Source organism: Melozone crissalis, unplaced genomic scaffold, assembly GCF_028551555.1.
Source record: "Melozone crissalis strain CALT ecotype California unplaced genomic scaffold, PUWL_Pcris_2 ptg000019l_1, whole genome shotgun sequence".
Classification (NCBI taxonomy): Eukaryota; Metazoa; Chordata; class Aves; order Passeriformes; family Passerellidae; genus Melozone; species Melozone crissalis.
Window position 1 is genome coordinate 19,984,638 of NW_026535797.1, and position 24,371 is coordinate 20,009,008.

The 24,371-nt window shown below is 45.7% G+C and overlaps 2 protein-coding genes across 5 annotated transcripts in view; one reads left to right on the top strand and one right to left on the bottom strand.

Annotated features, from left to right (window-relative positions):
• TLL2 (tolloid like 2) overlaps positions 1–11,967 on the top strand; it is an 83,131-nt gene extending 71,164 nt beyond the window's left edge. For both annotated transcript variants that reach the window (XM_054276731.1, XM_054276732.1), the window contains 8 exons: positions 944–1,069; positions 2,799–2,959; positions 4,302–4,482; positions 5,775–5,900; positions 6,711–6,838; positions 7,625–7,838; positions 8,864–9,114; positions 10,277–11,967. In XM_054276731.1, the coding sequence (XP_054132706.1) occupies positions 944–1,069; positions 2,799–2,959; positions 4,302–4,482; positions 5,775–5,900; positions 6,711–6,838; positions 7,625–7,838; positions 8,864–9,114; positions 10,277–10,411 (1,322 nt within the window). In that variant the 3' untranslated portion in view covers positions 10,412–11,967. The remainder of the gene's footprint in view (positions 1–943; positions 1,070–2,798; positions 2,960–4,301; positions 4,483–5,774; positions 5,901–6,710; positions 6,839–7,624; positions 7,839–8,863; positions 9,115–10,276) is intronic.
• A 4,457-nt stretch (positions 11,968–16,424) lies between these two features.
• Positions 16,425–21,666, bottom strand: LOC128937254 (cytochrome P450 2C8-like). 3 transcript variants are annotated; one of them, XM_054276746.1, is made up of 9 exons: positions 21,487–21,666; positions 20,986–21,148; positions 20,365–20,514; positions 19,900–20,060; positions 19,324–19,500; positions 18,683–18,824; positions 18,184–18,371; positions 16,884–17,025; positions 16,425–16,606 (listed from the first exon to the last, which is right to left on the bottom strand). In XM_054276746.1, the coding sequence occupies exons 1-9, from the start codon at positions 21,664–21,666 to the stop codon at positions 16,425–16,427; spliced, it is 1,485 nt and encodes a 494-aa protein (XP_054132721.1). The 3 variants fall into 3 exon arrangements, with proteins under 3 accessions (XP_054132721.1, XP_054132720.1, XP_054132723.1); XM_054276745.1 differs by having other exon boundaries at positions 19,324–19,491; positions 19,891–20,060; XM_054276748.1 differs by lacking the exon at positions 19,324–19,500.
• Positions 21,667–24,371: the final 2,705 nt, after the last annotated feature.

Here is a 24,371-nt window from a genome sequence, read left to right on the forward strand (position 1 = left end):
GCAGGGGGAGAAGGGCTTGGAGTGAAGCTGAGCCAACAAAGAGAAGCAGAAAGATGTTTTCTCTAAGTGTTTTAACATATTTGTTTTCAGTTTTGGTTTCCTCATACCTAAATCAGCACTCAAATATTTATATTAATTGGCAGTAAATTAAGTTAAATTCCCCAGAATTGAGTCTGTTTGAACAGAACAGTAATTGGTGGATAATTTGTCTGCTCAACCCAGAACTTTCTTGCTCTTATTCTTCCTGTTTTCTTCCTCATTCCATGGGAGTGGCAGGCCAGGGAATGATCCAACAGCAAGATGGGAGTTTGGCTGCTAGCTGAGGTTAACCCACCACAGTCATATTAATAAAACCATCTATTAAGGGATGCATGTGGAATCAGGGGTCAGGGTGAGAAGCCAGGGCCTATCTTTGTATTAAAATGTCAGTTCAGGTTGTTGAGATGTGATTGAAGAACCTGACTTCAGAGTCTAGGCCAGCAAGATTCATGTGCCTGTGAAAAGGCAAATACTGGCATGTCCTGCCAGCTCCTTTGCAGCACCCTGTTCCGTGGGGTATCACCTCCATCAGCTCCATTACTGTGTGGGCCATAGTGGGTTGCTTCCTGGTAGCTCAAGTTACTCAGGAGGGTGAGGAATTTAAAATAAACAACACAAAGCCAAAAATGGCATATGAGAACAAAAGGCAGTGAAGTCTTTACAGGATACAGTGTTTTCCTACTTGTGTCTAGCAAAAGCACTGTTGGCAAGTAGCAGTAATGGCAGTCCTTAATGGTTCTGGTGTTAGTATTTCAGCACTTGTGAGCTTTGCTGCAGTGCCTGCTCCCCAGCCTTGGCTCAGCAGTCCGGGCTCTGTTCCTTCTGTCCAGAAGGGTTGCATGAGGAATATCAGGGTGTTTGGGTGGTCAGGAAAGTGCTACTTGCTCTGGTTTTCTCCTGACAGAGATGGATGAGTGTTCTCTGCCGGACAATGGTGGGTGTGAGCAGCACTGTGAGAACACACTGGGCAGTTACAAATGCACCTGTGAGCCTGGCTATGAGTTGACAGCTGATAAAAAGAGCTGTGAAGGTAAGGAACCCACAGATTGAGCCACCTGACTCTAGGAGAGGTACTACAGCTATAAATGGAATTGAACAGTCTTGGTGTGATTTTCCTTACCCCTCCACCCTCTTTATTTCACTTTATTTTACCCCAACAGATATTTTTGGTTTTGTTAAAATCTTCCATTGAGAAACAAGTTTTGGTTCAAAAAACCCTGAAAATGCTCTGATTTATACTGCTAATCATCCCTAAAGCCAGTTGTCCTTAATGGCCAGAGATTGCTGTTCAGACCAGATCTCCCACAGTGCAACATAATGGAAGCAGGCATTACAACCTAACCATTGAGTGGCCCAAAAGTGTTTAAATCCAACACTGAATTTATTTGTTTTTCATAAAGGAATTTACTTCATATAATAAAATATCAATGTTTTGTCTGCATGCAAAACAGGCTTTTCCACACTGAAGAGAATTTTCCTCCCTTCCTCTTTTATGAAGAAAAAACCTCCATGTCTATAATAGAAGGTGTTTGTGTCAGCTTTCTAGAGAGTTAATCTCATGCAACAAGTGTTGCTTCTACCAACAATACACTTGTTGGTGTGCTGAAAATCCATCCACTGTTCTTGTCTCAAAACTCTGTCTGTAGGGACATTTGGGGAGCTCCACACGCTATCAGTGTGCTCTCAACATCACCTGGTTTGCCCTGCCTTCTGCTTTGGTCAAACTGTTTGGGTAAGAGTGCTGTCGACTTGGTGAGGGCAGTCAGGTGTGTGCAAAAGGCTTCTGAAAGCTTTTTTTTTTCCTCCATAATCCCTCACAATTTTAGCAAGCCAGTTGCTAAATTGCTATAACTTGGCAGGGTTTTTTCTGAACTTCATTCTTAACCTCCTATTTTAAACTTCATTTGTGGGCAAAACAGTAAGGATAGTCTTTGAAATCGTAGCAATATACATCAGAGTAAATTGCTTTTTTTTCTCCAAAACCACTTGCTTGCTACTCTATTAGTATTGAAGCTGCTCCCTTGGGTTAGGGTTAGTCCTCTTAATGCAAAATGATGCTGGGAACAAGACACAGAAAGCTTTTGTCCCTGTGGGTTTTGATGATGTGTCTATATCTCATTATTCTCAAGAAACAGCAAGGTAAAAAAATGCTTTGTTGCAAATAGAATTTTGCAGCAAATTGAGATTTACTCCTTTGAGGTAATAGTCCTGCCCTCCCACAAGAGGATGAAGTTGAGATGTCTTAAATTTTTAAAGGCTGTGGGATAATACAGCTAAGTCTTGACTTTGCCTTCAACTTTCCCTAGAGAAGATGCAGTCCAAATATAATAAACCACTGAAGAGTTGACAGGAATGTCTTCCCTATGATTCCATTATCTTGTAATTGTTCCATTACTAATAAGCTTAAAATAGTAAGGTTTGTAGCACTGAGTTACAGTGCTATTTACCGAGCTGGGCTTTACAGCCGTGTTGTGCATGTCAAGTCAACTGATTCACAGAAAACCCAAGGAGGGAGATTAAAAAGGAAATTAAGTCTTACATGTTGGTTCTCAGGGCCATAGCCTCATTGGGAGGTGATTTACTGCAGGTGAAGTTTCTCTCTTCGTCACACTTCCCAGCATTTTAAGCCTGTTCTGGAGGCTGGGGTTTGAAATGTGCCACCCACCAGGATCTGGTTCATTTGCTAGTTAGCTCTGTGGCCCAATCTGTGTGTGTGAACAGAACCAAGTAAAACTTGTGTTCATTTATTGCCTCTCCAGCTGCCTGTGGGGGCTTCATCACCAAGCTCAATGGGACCATTACTAGCCCTGGATGGCCCAAGGAATATCCTACTAACAAAAACTGCGTCTGGCAGGTGGTAGCTCCAGCCCAGTACCGGATCTCTCTGCAGTTCGAAGTGTTTGAGCTGGAAGGCAATGATGTACGTAACCAGTCCCTGCATCTCAGAGGTGGGACTACTGGCTAAATCAGAACTGGATAAACCCTTGGGGTACAGGGAGGAGGAGGCTCTGTCTTACTGGTGGAGCTCCTGGTTGTTTTCCCACCCTCAATGTAAATACAGCAATAACAGTGACTCTTCTCCTTGAAGTCTGGATTTGCTTTCTCTGTGGAGTGGAAGGATTAAAGCTGTTCTATTATAAGTGGGTGCAATGGTTTAACCCAATCTGGCAACTAAGCACCACACACTGCTCACTCTCTTTCCTCCATGGAGAGGAATGGGGGAGAGAATCAGAAAGGTAAAAGTGAGAGAAACTCACGAGTTGAGTTTAATCGATAAAGCAAAAGCCACTCATGCAAGCAAGGAAAAATGAGGAATTAGTTCACTACTTCCCATGGGCAGGCAGGTGTTCAGCCATCTTCAGGAGATCCAGGCTCCATCACACATAGTAGTTACTTGGGAAGACAGACAATGTCACTCCAAATGTCTCCCCTTCCTGCTTCTTCTCGCTACTCACCCCCACTTTATATACTAGGTATGATCTCTTGTGGTATGCAATATCCATTTGTTCAGTGAGGATCAGCTGTCCTGGCCATGTCCCCTCCCAGCTCCCTGAGCACCCCCAACCTCCTCACTGGTGGAGCAGTGCAAGAAGCGAAAAAAGGTCTTGACTCCATGCAACTCCTGCTCAGCAGTAACAAAATGTCTTGATATTACCAAGCCTCTTCTCAGCACAAATCCAAAACACAGCCCAGTGCCAGTCACCGTGAAGAAAATTTAATCTAGCCCAGCCAAAACCAGCACAATGGGCTTATTTTCTTTACTAGTTTTGCATAATTGTAGGTATTTTCCATCCCTAATAGGGTCCTGCCTCCCATCTCCCCAGTGCTGCTTTTGTAGGAAAATAGTTGGAAATAAACAATGAGTTCTTCAACGCTAAAGGAAGTAACAGTAAAAGAGTCTGTTCTCTGCCATGCACGGTAAAGTTTGAGCAAAGCATTTAGGTCTGCATTTCCCTGCTGTAAATGGGGCACTTCCATAATTCAAGAGGCTGCTAAAGTTCATTCAACACTGTCAGGTTCTTGGATAAGGTGGAAATAATTACTTCTGCTAAATTCAATGAACCTTTCCTCTTTTGAAAAAGACACCCATCATTTAAGATCAGGGCAGCAAGTGAAGGGGTGAGAAAACTGACAGAAGAGATTTTTGGCAAGTTAGGAATGTATTTGAGTACAAGGCTGTTTCTGTTCCTTCTCTGTCCCCTTCCTCTGAAATGCTCTGTTCCAAGGCCACAGAGCTAAGAAATCTCTTCCTCTCTTGGCAGGTCTGTAAATATGACTATGTTGAGGTTCGTAGTGAGCTGGCTTCTGATTCCAAGCTACATGGCAAATTCTGTGGCTCAGAGAAGCCTGAAGTAATCACATCATATGGCAACAACATGAGACTGGAGTTCAAATCTGACAACACGGTCTCCAAGAAAGGCTTTAAAGTTCACTACTTCTCTGGTATGTGGCTGTATTCTTTCATTTGCTTACCTGTCTCCTCTGACTGAACCTCTTGGTTTTGGTGAATTTTCTTCGACATCCTGTCAGAGCCTGACCTGGTTCATTAAATCTAAAAGTGTGGTTGCTCTGTTCTGTGTTACCTTCATCTTGGGTTCTCAGTGCAGTGTATGGTCCAGTTTCATAGTGTGGTGTCAGCAAGATGGATGAGTTCCATCAATGCCTCCAGTCCTTCAACAGCAGGAAGCAATGTGGAACCTAACCCTGGAAATTATTTCTGTCCGTAGAAGATTAGAGGAAAGCTTTTTCCTCTGAAACTAGAAGATTTCGAAAATTTCTAGTTGTGTTCTATATAGTAATCATTCCCATGAAAGCAGCATGTACTAGTGGAAGTTTTTCATCCTGTTTTCAGTCCTTTGTCAGTGATGTACCTTGTTGGCAGGCAGTTCTGGAGGTTACCTCTATGTCATTTGGAAGCAGAAATTCAACTTCTTTGTGTCTCTCCAGCAGAGGCCTAGGAGTATTAATGCTTTTGAGGAGAATGATCAGAAAAAACAGCCTTGAATTAGGACAGGTGCAGAGTAGAATCAGGACTAAGGGTTTGACTTAATAAATTGTATAGGAGGAAGGATGAGGTGGGTATGATTCATCTAGAAATACATTTGGGAGTGAGGAGACAGATTAATTTAATGAGATCTAGGGAGGGCATTATCCCAAGAAAAAGTAGAGATAAACTTCTCATACATTAAAGTGGACTAAAAACCATGAGCAGATCCTATGCTCAGAAAGTGAGACTGAGGAAAGCATAGTCCTGAACACACAGGACTCAAGATCCACTGGGGCATATTTCAGCTTTAGGGAGCAGCTCATACCTTAGATTTTCTTCATCAGCTGGCTGTTTGTGCTCAGACAGAGCTATTTAGAAATGGAGGCTCACTAGAGCACATAAGAATGTGAAAATATGAAGTAGATTTTTATCTCGGCTAGTGAATTTGTGTGATGATTTTCGTGGGCTCTCTTATTAAGGAATGAGATGCTGCTCTAGGTTTCTTTTAGACAGGAGTGTTTTACCAATAACTTATATTATAGAATAGAACACATTTGTGATACATCTTATGGAATGTGAGGCAGTTGAAGAGAATAGGACCTGGGCTGAAAAGCTGACTGGACTAATCCAGCAGTATAGTTGGAGGTTTGCATTGCTATCTGCCAGCCTGGGTATGGGGCTCTCAGCTGGTGACTGTGGTAGCTTGTGTCACTGTTAACTCAGTATTTGTTGGTTTGATCCTGCCCAGACAAGGATGAATGCTCCAAAGACAATGGTGGTTGCCAGCATGAATGTATCAACACCTTTGGGAGCTATATGTGCCAGTGCAGAAATGGCTTTGTGCTGCATGAAAATGGCCATGACTGTAAAGAAGGTAAAGTCCCCACTCCTGCCCTCAGGAATGCCAAGGTACTCCAAACACTGTTTGGTTCACCTGTGCTGAAAGGAAGTTTGTACAGCTTACCAGGCAAGGGCAGTGAAAAAGCCCTAGCTAGCTGCAAAACTGGCTAGAAATAGGACCATTCCCATTCCCCAGTCTTGCTCTCTATATGCCCACAGGGAATAGACAGGGTGGGGATGAGAAATTTGACTTGCAAAAGGAGCAGTTGTGGGACATCATCATTAGACTGGTCACTGCTGCTTCATTTAATTATTGTGTTTGAGTCAGAAGAGAAAGGATGGGCTGATCTAACCACTTGCTGGTGCCAAAACTACCTTTCTTCCTGCACCGCTATCCCTGCTGTGTGCTCCCATGACTTTCCTGTATATGGTTTAGGGTCCTTGTCTGACCTCTCCATGAGCTGATAAAGCTCTCCAAATTGGCAAAACAATGCAAGGCTGAGATAGCACCGGAGCCAGCACTGTGGAGGGGTTGACCTCATGGCCCTGGCAACAGGGCAGATGAGGTGAAGGAGTAGGAGAGTAGATTAGGGTGTGAGGACATAGGTTAGGTTAATGAGGCCCAGGAGAGTGAGATGGTCCCTTTCACCATCGCCAGGTTAGCTCAAAATAAGTACAGGACAAGCCCACCAGAACTATGGAGTAATACTAAAAGGTCTTGTTTGGTGACTGAAGCCTTCCATATCTCTGCCCTGCAGAGGGTCTCAGTGGGCAGAGAGGACCATGTGGGACACTGCAGGGTTGCCATGTGAGACTTGCCCCAATGCGATTTCTCTCTCCCAAGCTGGTTGTGAGCACAAGCTGAGTGGTGCAGAGGGAATGATGAGCAGTCCCAACTGGCCTGACAAGTATCCCAGCCGGAAAGAGTGCACCTGGGACATCTCTGCAACACCTGGCCACCGAGTGAAAGTAGTGAGTAGCCAGAGAGCGGGCATGTGAGGCAAGAAGCAGGCTGGGTTGTGAGCAGCTGAAATGACTCCCCACCACCACCCTGTGAGTGGGAGGCTGATGCCCTCAGGTCCTGTCTGGGGCTCTTGGAGGAGAGTTTTCTGGGAGGCTGCCCTGGCTTGCAGAAGGGCAGATCTCAGAGGGACACAAGGCAGAGGAGAGGCAGCTTGGAGGAGGCTCCAGCAGATGACAGCTGTAGAGGATTTCCCTCCGTGAACAGATGGCATAAATGCCCTCCCACCCCTACCCCTCCTTGTGAGCCACTCTCCTGGGGCCATTTCTACATAAGGTGGTGGCTGAGCCAGCCCCCAGCCCTCTGAGGGAGAGGTGTCAGGTCCATTTTACAACATGGCCTGATGCAAATGGCAGGACGTGTCCAAAGCTGTGCAGATGGCCCATGTATTGGGGGAAATAATCCCTGTGCTGAGTGAAAGTGATATTACAGAACTGCCCTTCTGATGTGCTGGGCAGAATTTCCAGCCAGAAAAATAAGTGTTATAAGGCTTGCAGTTGATAACTGTTGTCAGGCACCCATGTGAGGCAGCAAGGCTGAGGCAACACAGCACACTGATTTGGAGTTCTGTTCTTTGCCACCTTGAGATCACTCTTCTCTGAAAGCAAATTATTCTGTTTTAGTGTGTGGGGAGAGTGGGACACATGTACCATTTGATCTGTTTCTCACTTGGCATTTCCCTGTATGCTAAATAGTCAGATTTACAACGGTCTTAATTCTCCATATTCTTGCTCTAGACCTTCAATGAGTTTGAAATTGAGCAGCACCAAGAATGTGCCTATGATCACTTAGAAGTGTACGATGGGCCCAACAGCAAGTCACCTGTCCTTGGCCGCTTCTGTGGCAGCAAGAAACCAGACCCTGTAGTGGCTTCTACCAACAAGATGTTCCTCAGGTTTTACTCTGATGCTTCTGTGCAAAGGAGAGGTTTCCAGGCAAAGCACAGCACAGGTAAGCTGGTTGCCTGCCAATACCCCAGTGCCAAAAGATGTCATCAAGTCTCACTACATTTTTTACTAGGTAAAAACAGACACACCTTGCTCCTAAATAAGCTTAGCCTGAGTTTTAAGTGGTGTACATTCAGTTCCCAGATTGCTGCCAGTGTCATACCATAAATACCAGCGCCCGTAACAGCTCCAAATTCTCTTGGTATTGGACATTCCTGTTCAGGCTCTTTTGTTAAATTTGAGGTATTTGGTTGAGCAATAATCCCTTTTGTTCCACATCAACCATTGGACAAGGAGCTGATGCAATTTAGCCCAGGTACTGGCCCACCCTCAGAACAGGCCCACATTAGATTGATTGTAGTAGAAGCAGAGCTGTGCTGTGGACAGACACAGCTTGATTCTCCTATCTGTGCAGCCCAGAGGTAGGTGTGTTGTGCCAACATTAATTTCTTTGAAATCCCTGCCACTGTAAATAGATGAAACATGCTCGAAGTGGCCGTGCACGTGACACTGGTGAAGAAGCATCTTCCTCATTGGCTGCAGGAAAGCTCTGCTGAAGCACACACGTTCTTCACAAACAAAGGGCTACTTTTGTGCATTGTGTGGACAGAAAAGGATTGTTTTGGTCACCAGTTTTCTAATGTGCTTCTGCTTCCTGCTGACAAAATACTTGGGGTCAGAATTTCATCTACAGAACAAATGCAAAGAGCAAAATGATTTTTTTCTAATACAATAAAATTTCCCAGAGTATGTGTCAAGAGCCCTGTCCTACAGTCTAAACTGATCACCTCTTTCCATGTGTGTTCTGTACCAAGAAAACCAAGTTCCTCTAAGCTCTGTGGGTCTTTGGATTCATGGGTGTCTGTAGAATTCACTGGTTTATTGTAGTTTGGTGCAGTGTTTAATTACCTTTCCTATTGCACTTCAAGCTGGAGGTCTTCTCTGCTTATGACTGACCCAAAAGTGGGATGAGTCATTGTTGTGACTAAGAACGTTGAGAGACTGTTTTGTGTCCTTTTCTCCCTTCAGAGTGTGGTGGACTCTTAAAGGCTGAAGTACAAGCTAAGGATCTGTATTCCCATGCTCAGTATGGGGACAACAACTACCCCGGTCAAGCCAACTGTGAATGGGTGATTGTAGCAGAAGATGGTTATGGGGTGGAGCTAATATTCCAGATGTTTGAGATAGAGGAGGAGGCTGACTGTGGGTACGACTACATGGAGATTTACGATGGTTACGACAGCACTGCACCCCGTCTGGGACGCTTCTGTGGCTCAGGGGTAAGCCATGAGAGCAGGGATTTCAGAGGGGTCACTGAGGGGGCCAAGGAAGTACCCTCATACTGTTTTTGGGGAGGGGCAGCTGTCATAACTCGTACTGAGAATGCTTTGTGGCTGGGTTTTGCTTCTTTCCCTTCCTTGGGAGATCACGACCATTTTCTGTTACACAGTGTTGGCTGGAAAATTCTTCCTGACTGTCCTTTGTAGCCCAGGGCCATGTACTGCAGGATGAGACTGCCATGCTGCTGTGCCCCAGACCTGCCATCAGTCTTGTGTAAATGTGGGAAATGGCTTCTAAAGACCAGTTTCATCCTGTGTTGTTTTGTGGCTCAAGCCAAGTTGTGTTGTGGCCGTGCAAGGGTGAACGGTGGAGAGACTTAGAGCTGTGTGATGCTTGCTGCCTTTAGGATGGCATGCTGTCTCCTAAACTGTCACCTGCATCCCCATTACTAGAAGTGATTCTAACATGAGTAATGGTGTGTGGTTTTTGAAATCAGAGGGTCTGTGTTTGATTTGTCTAGGCCTTCAGCAATGAAATGGAGATGTCTCTTATTGAATTTAAAGAGAGACAGTCAGGGACCAGGTGTGTGGAAGAAATTCTCACAAACTGGGGAAATGGTGTGGAAATCAAGGCAAACAAAGGCAGAGCAGCTTGGTGTGAAGAAGCTAAAGGCAGCTGGGTAGTAATCTACCCACCTGCACGCTGATGAATGAAGATGGCTGGGAAAGGGAAGCACAAGGAGATTGCAGCAGGTCACAGTAGTGTGGGACATAACCAGAAAGGTCATGTAAGATAAGTACCTGAGTTATTTGAACCCCAGGAGAGCCTCAGCTGCAAAACAGGTTCCAGTTTTCTCCTGAAGAGACAATGACAAATTAGAGTAAACCTGAAAACTGGAATGAGAATATTCAGGGAGGTCTGTGAAAAAAGCAGCTGGAAGGACTGGGGTTGTAGAGTGGACTGACATCAGTCTTCAAACATATAGAACAAAGGAACGTGCTTAGGAAGGCAGATAAGGGCAGGAGGTACTGAGCATTCAAGTCTCCATGTTTACTGGCCAATCTGTCTTCACTGTGGGCTTAAACTCTAGTGTCATGGTGCAGACAGTTATTTAGTCTCCATATTTGACTACTGTGTACTGTCTTCTTTCCTTTTCTGCAGCCTCTGGAAGAAATCTACTCTGCAGGGGATTCCATTATGATTCAATTCCATACAGATGACACCATCAACAAGAAAGGATTTCATGCCCAATACATAAGTACCAAATTTCAGGATGCATTGCACATGAAAAAATAGTTTGACTGCTCCTCACAGATATTCCCCATCTGAAGACTGAGACATTTAACTGTGATCTTTGTCTTTTATTTTTAAAGCTTCTGTGCACTTGGCCAAAAGCAGTGTACATTATTTTCTGTAACTAAAACTAAATCCAGTCTCAAAGGTTTGCCTCTGCAATTATTAGCATGACCCTTTCTTGTTAACCTACCCAGGACCAAAAAATTGTCTTTTAATCATACCTGCCAGGGCATAAACATTGTATTTTGCACAACTTGCCATGAGGCTGAATGAAGACTGAACTTGAATTGAGAATAGCCTTCATCTCTTGCATATCTTGTTTCTAGGTGATGTTTCCCAAGCATCCACATGAGCTGTCTGAACATGTTTTCTGGAGCAAGTGTTTTGGACAGACATCCAGTAGGGTTTTTTCAAAGGACTTTGTGAGCTACACCCTACCTGCCCCAACTACTCTGTGCAGTAAGAGACCAACCAGATGGCTGTGCCTGCCTCACTGTTTCTGTCCTCTCTATTATTGTCTTGCTTATTGTTGAGTGGAGAGCAAGGCAGGGGACAGGGACAGCCTCTTCTAGCTACTTGGATTCCAGGGAATGAGGAGGACCCAGTACTTGGTTTGTAGTAATTGTCATGGTATATGTTGAATGGAAATACTTCAATGCAGTGCTCAAGGCAAGGGTGGTGGCTGACAGGGAAATGTTGTGGTGAGATGCAAGGCAAAGCTGTATGATGGTGGCAAAGCTCAGTGTTGACAGCCTGCCCCAGTTATATCACCATGCATGGCAGCTCAGAGGGCTGTGGCAGCAGTCCAGGCCCTGTCTTTAATAAGGAATCTCTCCTTCTCACTCCACCCATGCCTGCTTTCTCAGCCTTCTTTACACTGCTTCCTTTCCGTAGTACCACTTCCCTGTGAGCCCTTCCTTTTCATAGTGGAGCTGCTCTCCCCGGGGCTCCCTACCACAACCTAGGGGTGCTCTGCAACTTCAGCTGGCCAGAACATCTCGCTGAAGAAAACGCTGGGGCAGGGGAAGTCAGGGTGTCCCTGAGACAGAGGGACACAGGCCATGCTACAGGTCAGCTCTGGTGATCTCTGGGAACCTGTCAAACTTGCAAGCTGCAGGCATGGGGCTAGAAATGGAAGAGTTCTTCTGGTTTCTGCTTCTTCCCCATTTGTCACTGGTGCTGGCCCAGTCTCTTAACTTCATGGCAAGGGTGCAAGTGAGATGGTGACTTTGACTTAGAGCACTTAAGAGTTATAAGGCTCAGACATGTTCTTGTTTGCCTATGAGAGCTACCCAGCCACAGGCTTGAAGAATTAACAGGTAGCTTGGTACTTCTTTCAGAAAAAAAAACAAACGGAAAAGTATGTTTTGGGGGAACCACTGTAACTGAGCAGTTGACATGGGAGGAAAAAGAAATACTTCATTCTGAATGTTTCATTAAGGCACTCACGGGCAATTATGAGCTAAAAGCTGAGATATGTTAGCTTTAATAAAGTATTTATAATCCAAGGATTGCTATGTTTACATAACCATTGTGCTGTCAGGCTTAGGAGTGGCACCTCCTCTCTCTCCTCTCTGGTGTTTGACTGTGGAGATGGGTGGGGCCAGTGCCACTGTCTGACACAAACAACATTCCTGGAGATAAGGGCATTTTCAGATGGATAATAAATAGACCCAGCCCTCTCCAGAAATCCTTGAATAGAATATGGGCCAAGTATTGTGAATACTAGGAGAAGCAAATGCATGAAAATATTTTCTTGCTTAGATCAAGAAAAGTAAAGTAATTTATGCCTACACACAGAGGATTATTTGTATATAAAATGTGCATGTAGAAGACCAGTAGTCAAAGCCTTAATAAGTGTAATGTGAACAAAACTGTACCATGGACTATAACTTTATTGCAGGCTGTATAAAATCATGTTATCTCTGTTTTGGTTTTGTTTTCTTTCGTTTGCTTTATTTCAGCTCTGCTTTGTTTATTTTTTCAAATTTCGTGGCCTTTTTACAGGCAAGACCTCTGATCTCAAGCTTCTTTGACCATGCAGGTCTGGAGAAGTAAGCTCTGCTAGATGGGGTGTGCGTTTGTCCTTCTCTTCTTTTCACCAGTTCAAGCAAAATTACAATAACTCAGGCCTGGAAATAAAGGTGTGACATCAATCCCTGTGAAACAGAAGGAAAGTTTCAGGTGACAAGCAGCAGTTCAAGTTTTCTGACCTTTTAGTGGCAGCAGTGACTCTAGAGGAAAGTGACTGTAGCAGGTTCCCATGTACTTTAACATCTTTTTTTCCATGTTCTGGTAATTTCCCATACAACCCAGACTGGTTTGATGCAGATGCTTGCAATGTGGTTTGACAGATCTACGACACTTGTTAGTGTTCATCCAGATGTCTTTTGTGACAGTGTGTTCACAAATATTGTACTGTGCATTCCAACCAATGATCTATGTAGAATATTTCTGCTGTACTGACTGGACTTTACAGTCAATAATTCTAAATGAGTGAAATTTTCTTAAGAAAAACAATGTCAAACCCTCTGATGTGTGAATATGTATTCTGGTCTTTGTGTGGTTTTACATTTCACTAACTAGAACAATTTTTAGAGGGGGAGAAGAAGAGGGTGTGGGGACAATCACAAAAGTACCTGTGTCCAGAACAAATCTCTGCATTCATTAAAGACTGTGGATTCAGTTGTGCATTCTGTGGTATGCATACATTTTCCACTTCCTCAACGGGAGGAACTCTCGTACTGCATTCCTTGTTTTGCCAGCTGTTGTTTGGGTCTGCAGGTAATACCAGGAAGGAACTTGGCTGTGGTCCTTTAGGTTTGTATTGGCTATTACAATCAAGGGAGCATTTAGAAAGTGGGGCAGAGAAACAAGTTGGCCAGCCAAAGGGCTGCATTGTCCCATGTGTTGCTCACACTTTAGGGGGCCTAGATGCAGGTCTGCAGTGATAAATATCAGGGATCGGAGAATTAGTCTGAAAGCATTTTTTAAAGGATCAGCTCATTCACTACACTACAACCCATGGCCTTCAGCAGCAGGTGCCAAAGACCCAGAGACTTGAAATTCCTGTGTGAAGGACCAGAGGATGAGGTAGATGTTCCTTACAGCAAGGTTTTCGTCCACAATCAGTGGCAGCAAAATGCTGCTAAGGCAGCACCTAAAATGCTTTTCTTCCTCTTTCTGTCCACTGCTTGATGTCTGCCCTGCTTGCTAAGGATCATGTCTGAGTTCTTTTCCCCACACACACCTAATTGATTAATGTTCCACTACCCAGAACAGTGCTGTGGTGTGTCACAGCTACCCAAACCTTCATGGTATCTGAATTTCCTCTCAGCTGTTCCCAAAACAGCAAAGCAGGAGATGAAGTAAGGAATAAGGATCCCCATGTAGCCTTCTGCAGCCAAGTACCATGGCACAGCATGGCCCAGGGGCACAACTTACTTCAGACAAAGAATCATACCTCAGTCCAGACAGACTCGTTGGTCCCAGCATCAAGCCAGGAGAAATCTTCCACTTTGTCCTGGCATTTCCAGCAAATGCTCTGGCAGAGGAGGTAGTAGCCTTAGAAAGCAAAAGCAGGATTCCCCTCTGTGCCTCGTAAGTGCAGTCTTAGAGCCAGAAGCTGCCTGATTTGCCATGCTGCTGGTAGAGAAGATATGGAGGCTCCAATCCCCTGAAGCCCAGCTTCCCAGGTGTGTGCCAGAGCCTGGATCTTCTGGGACCTAGCCAGTTTGTCTGAGTCAGCCCAAGAAAAATGCCATCTTTTCCACTTTGCAGGTCCTGCATGTGTTAGCAGGAAAAGAAGTTTATCCTAAAAGGAGCACTAACCCTGACACTGGGCAGTCTGCTGTTACTGCATGCAGGGATTTTCCATGGAGAAGTATGAAATGGTGAGTGGAAGTTGGGTCTTTGGATGGGACTAGCAGGGAGAGGTCAGAAAGGAGGAGAGGTGAGGCACTGGACCACCTATCTATTGGTTGGAAAGCTCCTTGGGGGTGTTTAACCTCCCGTTCTCTGCCCCAACCACAGCAATCAAATTCACTGCTTCATTAGCTCTGCCTTTCCTTACCGTGCAAGAGATGGTTTCAAATACCTGCTTGGATTTTAGCATCTGCCCTCAGCCTTTCTGTCCTGGAGCTCTTGTTGGGTCTTAGGGCAGTTGGAGCAAAGAGGAGGTTGGTGCCCTAGATTATGAAGCAGACCTCTGCAAGGTCATTCTCGTGAGCAGGTGTCAAGAGGATGCTGTCATTGTTCCAAATGACACAGCATTATTGCATCCAGCTTAGGATATGTTGAATATTATCCCAAATGTTATCCTCTGTGTGGTTGGTTAACCCCTGAGCATGTTCTGTGTTCTGGAGCTCTTTAGGAAGAGAACATTTTCTCACTGCCCTGTGCTCCTTATGCAGTTGTTGGTGAATTGTTGAAAGATGTTGTTTGTCATGGTTTTGTTCATTGCCTCAGATGAATCAGCATGCCAGGGGGCAGGAAGGACATGAATATGAATCATCCCCTCCAAGACCTCCAGATGTAAGCAGTTTTTAACTTGTTCTGACCAAAGCACACATGCTGCTGGGTTGCAGGACTGACTCTAAGGGCAGCCTTAGACTAATGGAAACCTCAAGGTAATCTCCTCCCCATTGTGCCTGGGTCTCATACGTGACTGCTGTTTCTGCTTGCACACCTGTCCATTAGATGCAATCCCAGATGAGCAGTCAGCAATGGTTTGCCATTGTTTTAGAGTACACAAGCAATAGAGCTGCAGTCCTCATGGGAAAAATTTGAGGGACAAGGAGGGATGGACCTGAGCTATGGGCAAATGTGATATCTCTATCAAAGTAATTCTAAACATTTCCAAAGGGAGGTGGGAATGTGGCCAGAGAGCTTCTGCCTCAGTGGGAATTCTTGCACACTGTTTTCTCTGCAGTACTCACACGGTCTCTGAGTGCCTTGTGAGAACCAAACACAGAAATTATATTTTGCCACTATGATTTTTGTATGACCATGATGCAGGGGACAAGAAGTATCTATGTAAATGAAGATCAAGACAAACACAACAAACTGAACATCCAGACACAACCAAAGGCCACAGGAACAAAGAAGCCCAGGAGAAAGTAATCTGTGGTGGAATATTTTTATTAAAACCGTCTGGCCTCTTACTGAAAGAATGGCACCGAATTGTAGCTGGAGGCAGAAATAAGAGACACTACCCTTTTCCTAAATGAATTCATTTTAATAAAGAGCATCTAAATCCCTGCAGTGATACTGATGGTAGAAAACAAGTGCCAGAGAGTTGGTTGCAGTCTCCAATGCTCAGGTAAGTGACCTCCTTGGAACAGGCTGCAAAAAGCATGAATGCATTCTTTTCATTAGGCAGACAGGCTGCAGGACACCCTTCCCCTCCAGCACCGTGAGCCTTCTCGACTTGTGGTGTGCTGTGACTGCTCTGGAGCTCCCTGCAGGCAGCAGGAGTGAGCACAGTGGGTGACAAAGGCAGGATCCTTGCCCAGGAGGGACAGCCCTTCCCACAGGGTGCTGGCCACAGGCTCTGCAGACCTACTCTGCAGTGCAGCAGCCGATGTGGGCATTGCCCCAACCCAAATTAAATAACAGCTCAAATCGTCATAAACAGATATTTGTTTATTGGATCATGAATGTACACACATGCAGCAATATCCGTCTGCAAAGCCAGGTCTTGGAGGGACACATGCTGTGGGAGAGCCAGGGGACCTGTGCTGGTGAGAAAACCAACAGTGGCTGTTTGATGCAGCCACTGCACTCAATGATCCTGTGACAGAGCATCTGTGCAAGAGGCTGCAATGTCACCCAGGGCCTCCTGCGGTGTGGTGGAGTTCTGGGAGGCTTCAGAGGTCTCTGCTCTGTGCCTTGTGTTTGGACTGCCTTCCTGAAGGCCTGGGAAAGGTGGGCCAGTGCTCCTGCTGTTGATTTTAGTAAAGAACATGTAAAGGAATAGCCAGTTTTAGGACACTGGAGAGTGGTTCAGTGCTTTTCAGCGGGGGACAGCACAGAGCTGGTAGGCAGGAGGTACATTGCCTGTCCCACTCAGAGTCGGGGTAATGTTGAGCTCCTGGGCGTTGACAACAGACTTCAAAGTAAAGTTCTGCAAGATGGTGGCTATGAGTAAGAATATCTCCATTCGTGCCAGGCCCTCTCCTGGGCATATTCGTTTTCCTGAAAGTGAAAGCAGCAAATAGAACTCAATGGGAGTTTCTGAGTAGACCAGAGTTTGTGCTTAGCAGCTGTGTTGCACAGCTTTGTTTACTACACACAGCCATAGCAGTGAGACAACTGTCAAAGTTACCATGGACATTTTCAAGAGAAGAATTTGTTGGCAAAAGACCCCTGACAGTTTGGATGGGTGTGTGAAGGAAGAACAGCAGGGAAAGACAGGGTGATCACCAGAGGGGGAGGCTGACAGAGAGAGGAAAAGAGCAAACCTGTGCCTTACCTGCTGAGAAGGGCATGAAGAATTCACTCTTCTTAAAGCTGCCATTCTTATTCAAGAAATGTTCAGGATTGAACTCATGTGGGTTTGGAAACGCTTTACTGTCATGGAGGACAGAATTGAGGACTGGAAAAATTGTAGTGCCCTGGAGTAACACAAGAGGAGCAGAACATGAAAGGCTGGCAAATGAGGTTACTCAATCTGACAGCCTGTCAAGTTGAGACTGTGCTTCCCTGTATAACCCTACATGTGCCTTTGGTTTCCCTTTAGAGACCCTTCTTTAGAGGAGGCAGATTTAGGGAGACCCTGCTGAATGTCACAGCAGTTTTTGGCTGCTCTTCCTGAATTCTCCCTGTCGTCTCCAGGGTATTAATTCTGACCTTGTGCTGGTCATCAGGGGACACCCTACCTAATTCTTCTCTTTCTTGGTGTTTCACAATAATGACTTTGTAGATGCACCATGACCCTTCTATTCTACGAGTCCAAAATATCAAAAGCACACAAGGCTGTGGAAAAGAAGTTCCTGTGGAATTCCCCTGTCCTCACAAATTTCTCCTGCCACAGTCCTCTACCTTCCCACTTCCTGGCCAGCCGTTGACAGGGGCTGGAGTATTCAGCAGCGATGACACAAGAGTTCTCTGCTGATGGCTAAGCAGTTCTCTGGGTCCTGCCTGATGATTTTGCACAGAGAGCTGGAAATCACTCCACCAGCAGCCCATGTACTGCTGTTTCCCAGCTGCCCACAGTCACCCAGAAGAGCAGCAAGCACTGCTGCAGTGAGCCAGGCCAAGCCACGGGCTTCTGTGGCCCACCAGCCTGCCTCTGGCAGTGGCCAGCAGAGACTGCCTCAGGAAGTGTGCTAGAACAGAGCCAACAGGTTTGGCTTGTTCCATTCAATGCAAACATCACCTACAGTATTTTGTGGCTCAAAATCTTTCTGTGCTCAATAACCAGCAACTGACTTTGCTCCCAAGCATGTGCCCAAGCTATCGTGGATGGTGGTGAGCTGCTCCTCAACTTTGTGTGAGGAGACTTTAGTGTGCAGAATCACCGCTCTAGTTTGTGGACCTAATGTGCTTCTGCAAATATGTAAAGCTTCAGAGCAAGGGAACAAAAGTGTTGGTCAGAGCTACTGTTTTAGTGTTGGCCCACGGGGCATCAAGAAGGGAGTGCAAGTCAGCTCCAGCTGCCTGAGGATAAAACATTCACAAAGGACTGGGTGAAAACAAAATCACGCCACAACAGTTCTAACTTGTGGCTTGTAACTGACAGCCTAAGAACTGCTGAACTGGAGGCAGCTCACCTTAGGAATGACGTAGTCTCGGAAGCTGGTGTCTTTGGTCACAGTGTGAGGGAGAGCCAGGGGGACAAGAGAGATGAAGCGCTGGATTTCATGGACCACGGCATCTGTGTAGGGCATCTGGGACCGGTCAGCCACACAGGGTTTTCTTGATCGTCCTACTACCTGGTCAATCTCTTCTTGAATTTTCTCTGTCATGAGAAGCACAAATCATCAAATGGGTAAATAAAACCAAACCCATCTAAATAGGTTGCTGTAAACTAGTAACAAATCTCAGATGGCAGGAGCATTAAGTTGATTTTGATGTTGACTAGAACACAGCTAACACTTCTGCCCGTGCAAAGAAACTTGTATTGATTTGGCCACAGTGGACACAGTCAGGTCCCAGAGAGAAAAAGAGAGAGAGAGAGATATGAAGGGAAAATCTGGGAGGAGGATGTGGTGTTAGTCATGTGCCCAGCCCAGGGGAACAGCTAGAGAGGAAGAGGTCACAAACTGGTACCTTGTATCTTTGGATATTTGAGAAGAAGCAGAAGCCCATATCGTACAGTGGTGCTTGTTGTCTCAGTTCCAGCAATGAACAAGTCGAAAGCACTTGTTATCAGGTTCTTCATGTGGAAACTGGAATTGGGATGATCTTTCTCCTAAGGAAAAGGCTTTGTTTTTCCTCTGGCTGAGATGAGAGAAAGTGGCCCTTTCACATGTCATCCCAGACCTTCCTTTTTTCCTAGAGCTGTGGCATTTCTCTGCTAAGGGGCAGCAGCCATCTGGGGCATTGCAATGCAGCCTTTAGCAGTAAACTCAATACTAGCCTCCTTTTAAGCTGTGCACTGAATGGCACTCAACTGCTTGTTTGCTGTGTCTAATGCTTTCCAGTGAAAGAATTGCAAGACCAGACTGAAAAAGTCCCTGTGTTTTGGTGAAAGCAGAGGAAGCTCTCCCTCTCCAAACAGTAGTGGTGGCTGGTGAGCACGCAGACCCAGAACTATAAGCTCTAACAGAGGCAGTATCTGGGGTATTGTTACTGTTTTCCTATTGCACAGCTGACTTGGAAGGGGTCATCCCCATGTCTGTGTTACTTATGAGAGGGAAGGACTCAGCATAGGTGTGTTTGGGGACAAGCTGGCGCCATCTTCTCCTTACCTCCTGCATTTTGCTGAGGAAACAATCGATGAAATCCTGAGGGGAGTTGGGATCTAGGGAGGCTTGGTGCAGCTTTACCTCCTCTGCTACAAATGCTTTTAGAGCATCAAATTCTCCAAATATATTGTTGTGTGGGCCAGGCAGGTAATCCATGATATTTGAGAACATCTGGTAGAGCTGGAAGGAAAGAAACATGAAGGTCCCTAGTATGACATTTGCCCCATCCTTTGATACTAACCAAAAAGCCACAACCCTGTCAGCTGAGCCAAGCAGAAGGACTATGAGGCTGAGCAGTCTGGCAGGACTTGCATAGTAGTAGTAGTAGTAGTAACCTTAGAAGTGAAGAAGAAAGTTGTCCAGGGCTATTAGGAACTATTGCATGTAGCTGGCAAAGCCAATTCCAGCTTTGGTGAGGGAGTTTCTTGCTCTTGAATGAAATGCCTTCAGTGCAGCAGAGCATTGATGGGGTCCTACTTAGAAGACTAAAATGGAACTTCATTGGGAAGGAGGCCTCCTGCTCCCCTAGGAGAATGTTGCCACTGTGTAATGTGAATGTGAAATGCCTACTGAACATACCTGTCCCCAGCGGGAGTTCATCATCTCAAAGATGTTGTTCATGTTGTCCATCAGAGCCAGGAACTTCTTGTCTTTATAATCATATCGTTTCCCAAAGACAATGGAGCATATGACATTGGAGACAGAACAGCTCAGCATGAAGGTTGGGTCAAAAGCTCTTCCTGTGATTTCAGAAACATTACAGACTATTAAAAAAAACCCCATGAAATGTTGTTTGTCTACTTATGGCTACTGTGGGTAATCTGAACTCCAGTTCTTAGTGGAAATATCAGATCAGTCTCTGAGTGACACAGAAGGGTCCTCCAAACAGAACAGGACATGATCACAAAATTATTTCAGCTTCATAAAGAGGAGTAGCTGGTGCATGGACCAAATCCATAGGAACTTCATTCCATGCTAAAGAAGTGAGCTCCCTTAATAGAGCCTATTTTTTCAAACATAAGCTATATTAAAAATGGATTGTACCCTTTGTTTTGTTGATCTCTTCAAGCAAGTAGTCAGATTCCTCCTGTATCCTCTCTTCAATGCTCCTCTTCCCCATTCCAAAGTTCCGCAGAGTGGTGAGAGAAAACCGCCGGACTTGTAACCATAGCTCATTGTTGCTAAAAATAATCCCTGCAGAAGAAGAAAGAAGAGAAAAGACATGTCTTGGGCATGCTGGCTGTGAGATGAACAGTGGCTCGTGGTGACAGTGAATCCTGTTCCTGGAGAGCACTGACATGGCAGCGTCACAGTGTACTGTGGTTTGGAGGTTCTGTAGTCCAACTGCCTGCTTTTGGTCTTCTCCACTACATGCCCAACATCCTTGTGAATAATTCATACTCACCCATACACAATTTCCCTTGCTGCAGCTGTGGGCTGCTGCCCCTTGCCATTTCCCTGCCCATCTTTGAGAGCAATCTGGCTCCCCTTCTCTGCCACCTCCCACCCTCTGAGTGGCAGTAGCCTTCTCTGGCTTCCCCTCTCCAGGTGGATTGCACCCACCCCATGCAGTTTTCCCTCATGCAAGGTACACTCCAGCTCTAATCTGCTGATCACATGCTCAGCCCTTCCCTTCTCCTTCAGAAGCTCAGCCAGCAAACATACCTAATCCATTGTTAGCCCTGTCTCCAATTGGCATGTGTCCCCTGGAAGCAAACTCGTCTGCGCGATCAACCAAAGCTTCTTTCACCACATCGTATCCATGCAGCACCACCACTGGGTCAGAGCCCAGGTGCACTGTGAACACGGGTCCATACTCTTCACTGAGCTGTAAAAATGCAAGAGAGAACATGGCCATGGAGCAAATAGTGAGGAAGAGTGGGAAAGTCTCCTTGCTGCTGCCTTCCACAGCAGGCAGTTAGCCTCACACATTGGTAACATCAAGATTTGGGTCTCTCATGATAAATGTGGCTGTGCAGATGGGTCCCACCTATCAGGCCCTAAACAACATGGCAACAGCAATGAGGGGAAGCAGCTGCAATCCCCATGACTTTTCTGCTCCTCTGGAATTGCAAGTCATTGAGCCATAGCCACAGGCTGACCCCACACACAAGTCCCACAGATTTCTCACCCAAAGCAGAACGACAGAAGAAGAAGTGGCCTTACCTTCTGGAGGGTTTTGGCCAAGTTACTTGGTTTCACCTGCAGCAGGTTGCCTAGAATGGGAAGGGGAGTTGGTCCTGGAGGCATCTTCCCCTTCCCAGACCTTCCTTTCCATGCTGCAAAGGAGAGCAGGCAGGCAATGCAAACCAGGAGGACAACAGTGGCTCCTCCCAGGAGCTCCATTTTTGTCTGTGGCTCAGGAGGGAGTGACTCTGGCTGTCAGAATCTGAGTTTATATCCCAAAGGTCTGTGTTAGTTCAAGAGCAGGTTTTGGGTCACATGGCTGAGTCAGTCAATGTTTATTAGTCAATCATTTGTTAGATTGCCCTGTGTTATGAAACGAAGACTTTTATTGGTATTAATTATTCTGTGAAGTCACACCTTATCTCAAACAACTGCAGAAGCCAACAGAGATTAGGAAATCGGTAATGTGCTCACAAAACTTGTTTTCTTTTATCTAGACTTAATTGTTAAAGAAATCATGGTAGGGGGACAATGCCCTTCTGAGGCACTCACAGATATTCACTGTCACAAGAACATCTTCCAAGTAGTTCAGTGACATTTGGGTTTTCTGTTCTTCCGTATTGATTGTGCAAGCCGTCAGTGCTGTGAGCCATCCTTCATTGTTCCTGAAATCTTCCTGATGTTATTAGTAAACTTCATACTGCATGTTATTTGCTAAAGGACAAGCCACTGTGTTTTCCTCAGCAATTGCTCAGCAATAGCCCCAGTCTCTCTCCATAATGGTGTCTGGCCTCACAAGAGAGGAGAGTATAAAATATCTATCCAGCAAGGCTAGAAAGGTCTCCAGACATGACAACAGACAAGAAAGGACTTGCTGGGTGAGATTAAATGAAGATGTAAGAAAAGGGGACAAAACCTTGAGACTCTGACCTCCTCAAGGGCCCCTAGAGGAAAAAAAAAAGTAGAGAGAAGAGAGAAACCCAGAACTTGAGAGAGTCTCTGGGAAATGGCTTCTCAAACTGGGACAGAGATGTACTTGTCTGAGGATGGGTATAGGCCATTGCAACCTGGCAACTTGTCCTTGCACTTACCAAAGCAGCTCACCCAGCCTACAGCTGGAAGCTGGCATGCACAGCTTCTTGTTTTCTTGATGTCTGACTCCACTATGAGGAACTAGTGCTCTGTAAGTTCCCTAGGTGCTCTGGGAGACAGCAGAGCGTGTCGACTGTGTTGCAAGGGCTTAAAAAAGAGCTGGAGGCTTCCTGCCCAAGATTGCCCATGGCCTGCGTACCAGCAGGGTCCCAAGAGCAATGGCAGGGGCTGGTAGAAAACCCTCAGGGCTGTGCTCATCTTGTTCAGTCTGACCTTAACCCTCTGTCTCTCCTGACCTGTGACACATTTGCAGGCAAAACTGATTAGAAGGTGTTGCAAGGATAGGGGATGTGGGACTTGGTGGGAATTAGCAAGAGGCCTGGCTGAGCTGAGTGCTTCGTTGGGGCATACTGTGTTTACTGCACAGCAGTGTGTTAAGGTGAGTTTCCCTTCCACTCAGAGGAGTTAGTGAAGATCTCCATCCCTTGCAAAAGTTTTTGTACCTTCTCTACAGAAGGGAGTTCTAAGTCATCCTTGTTCTCTTGGATGGGTGCAACAATTTTCTAGTTGTTCATTTTAAATCTTATTTTACTTCTTCGAGAGCTTTGGTGGAAAAACCAAAGTGCCAACAACTTTTGGCTAGTTGCTGGGCAGAATTCCTGCATCAGCTCAGATGCTGCCAGGGCAGTTTATGGAAGTTCATGCAGGTTCATGGACTTTCATCCAATGAATGTAAAGTTCATGAGAGTTTGCACTTTGACATGAGGTAGCTGCCAGCTAGCAGCGTTCATGACCTTACCACCTTGTCTATGAAGTTCCCTGTTTCCCATGGCACTCATTGATCAGTCTAGTAATCCACAGAGAGGTTTTCTTCACCTGCCTTCATCCTCTGCATGTCCTTCCTGTCTGTGGTGGTCTTGGCTGCTCTCTAAACTGGTGATTACAACTGGGTCACTGGAATGCATGAGAATGATCAAATGGGTGAGGAAGATTTTTGAGGAAGAGAGACCTGCTTTTTTCATTTCAGCTAGGCTGCTTTCCACTTTCCATTTTCCATAACAACTTCTTTCAAGCAAAGCATTTAATTTCCCTGAAGTTCAGGCTCATCTGAAGAGCCTTCCATCCCTACATGATCAAACACAGCTATTTGGTGTCTGTGTAGGAACTAGGAAAGGGCAGTTGCCTGAAACTGTTCTCAGCACAGGTACTCCTTGCCAGATCTACAGAAGTTCTGGGGTTCTTTCATGTAGAATTATTCTTCAAGTCCATGTAGACATTTTTTTTTTATTATCAGAAGTATTGATGGGTTAATGTATAATAAAAGTACTTCCCTATAGCTCCAAAGTACTTTACTGATTTTTACCCAGTTATCAGCAGGTAATGCAGCCAAAAGAAGCACTTGGCTGTCATTCAGTGATGATGTGATTGGGGCATACACAGTTCATACAGGCTTCTAAAGAGATGAAGCCTCCCTCCTTGCCAAAGTCCAAATGTTTTCCCTGGTGTCTCTCCTCAGTTGCTGCCTGGTGCCCTGGCAGGCACTGTGGGGAGCACAGTTGGTTCATGAGGGCTGCTCAAGCCTCAGCTATGCAGGCAAGCTGCCAAGATCCATTGCCTCCATCTCCTGTTGTGCACAGCTGCTGGCAAGGTCTTACACTTTGTGGAGCAGCCATCCTGGCTGGTGCATGAAATTAGCAGATGTAGGCACAGTGACCTTCTTGACCAGCTGGGATCATGGCATCTTGCACAGCTGTGCAGCAAAGATGGGCTGTGGGCTGAGGTGGAAGGGCAAAGGAAATGCCTCCCTCAGACTCAGCTGCTGCCCACCCGCC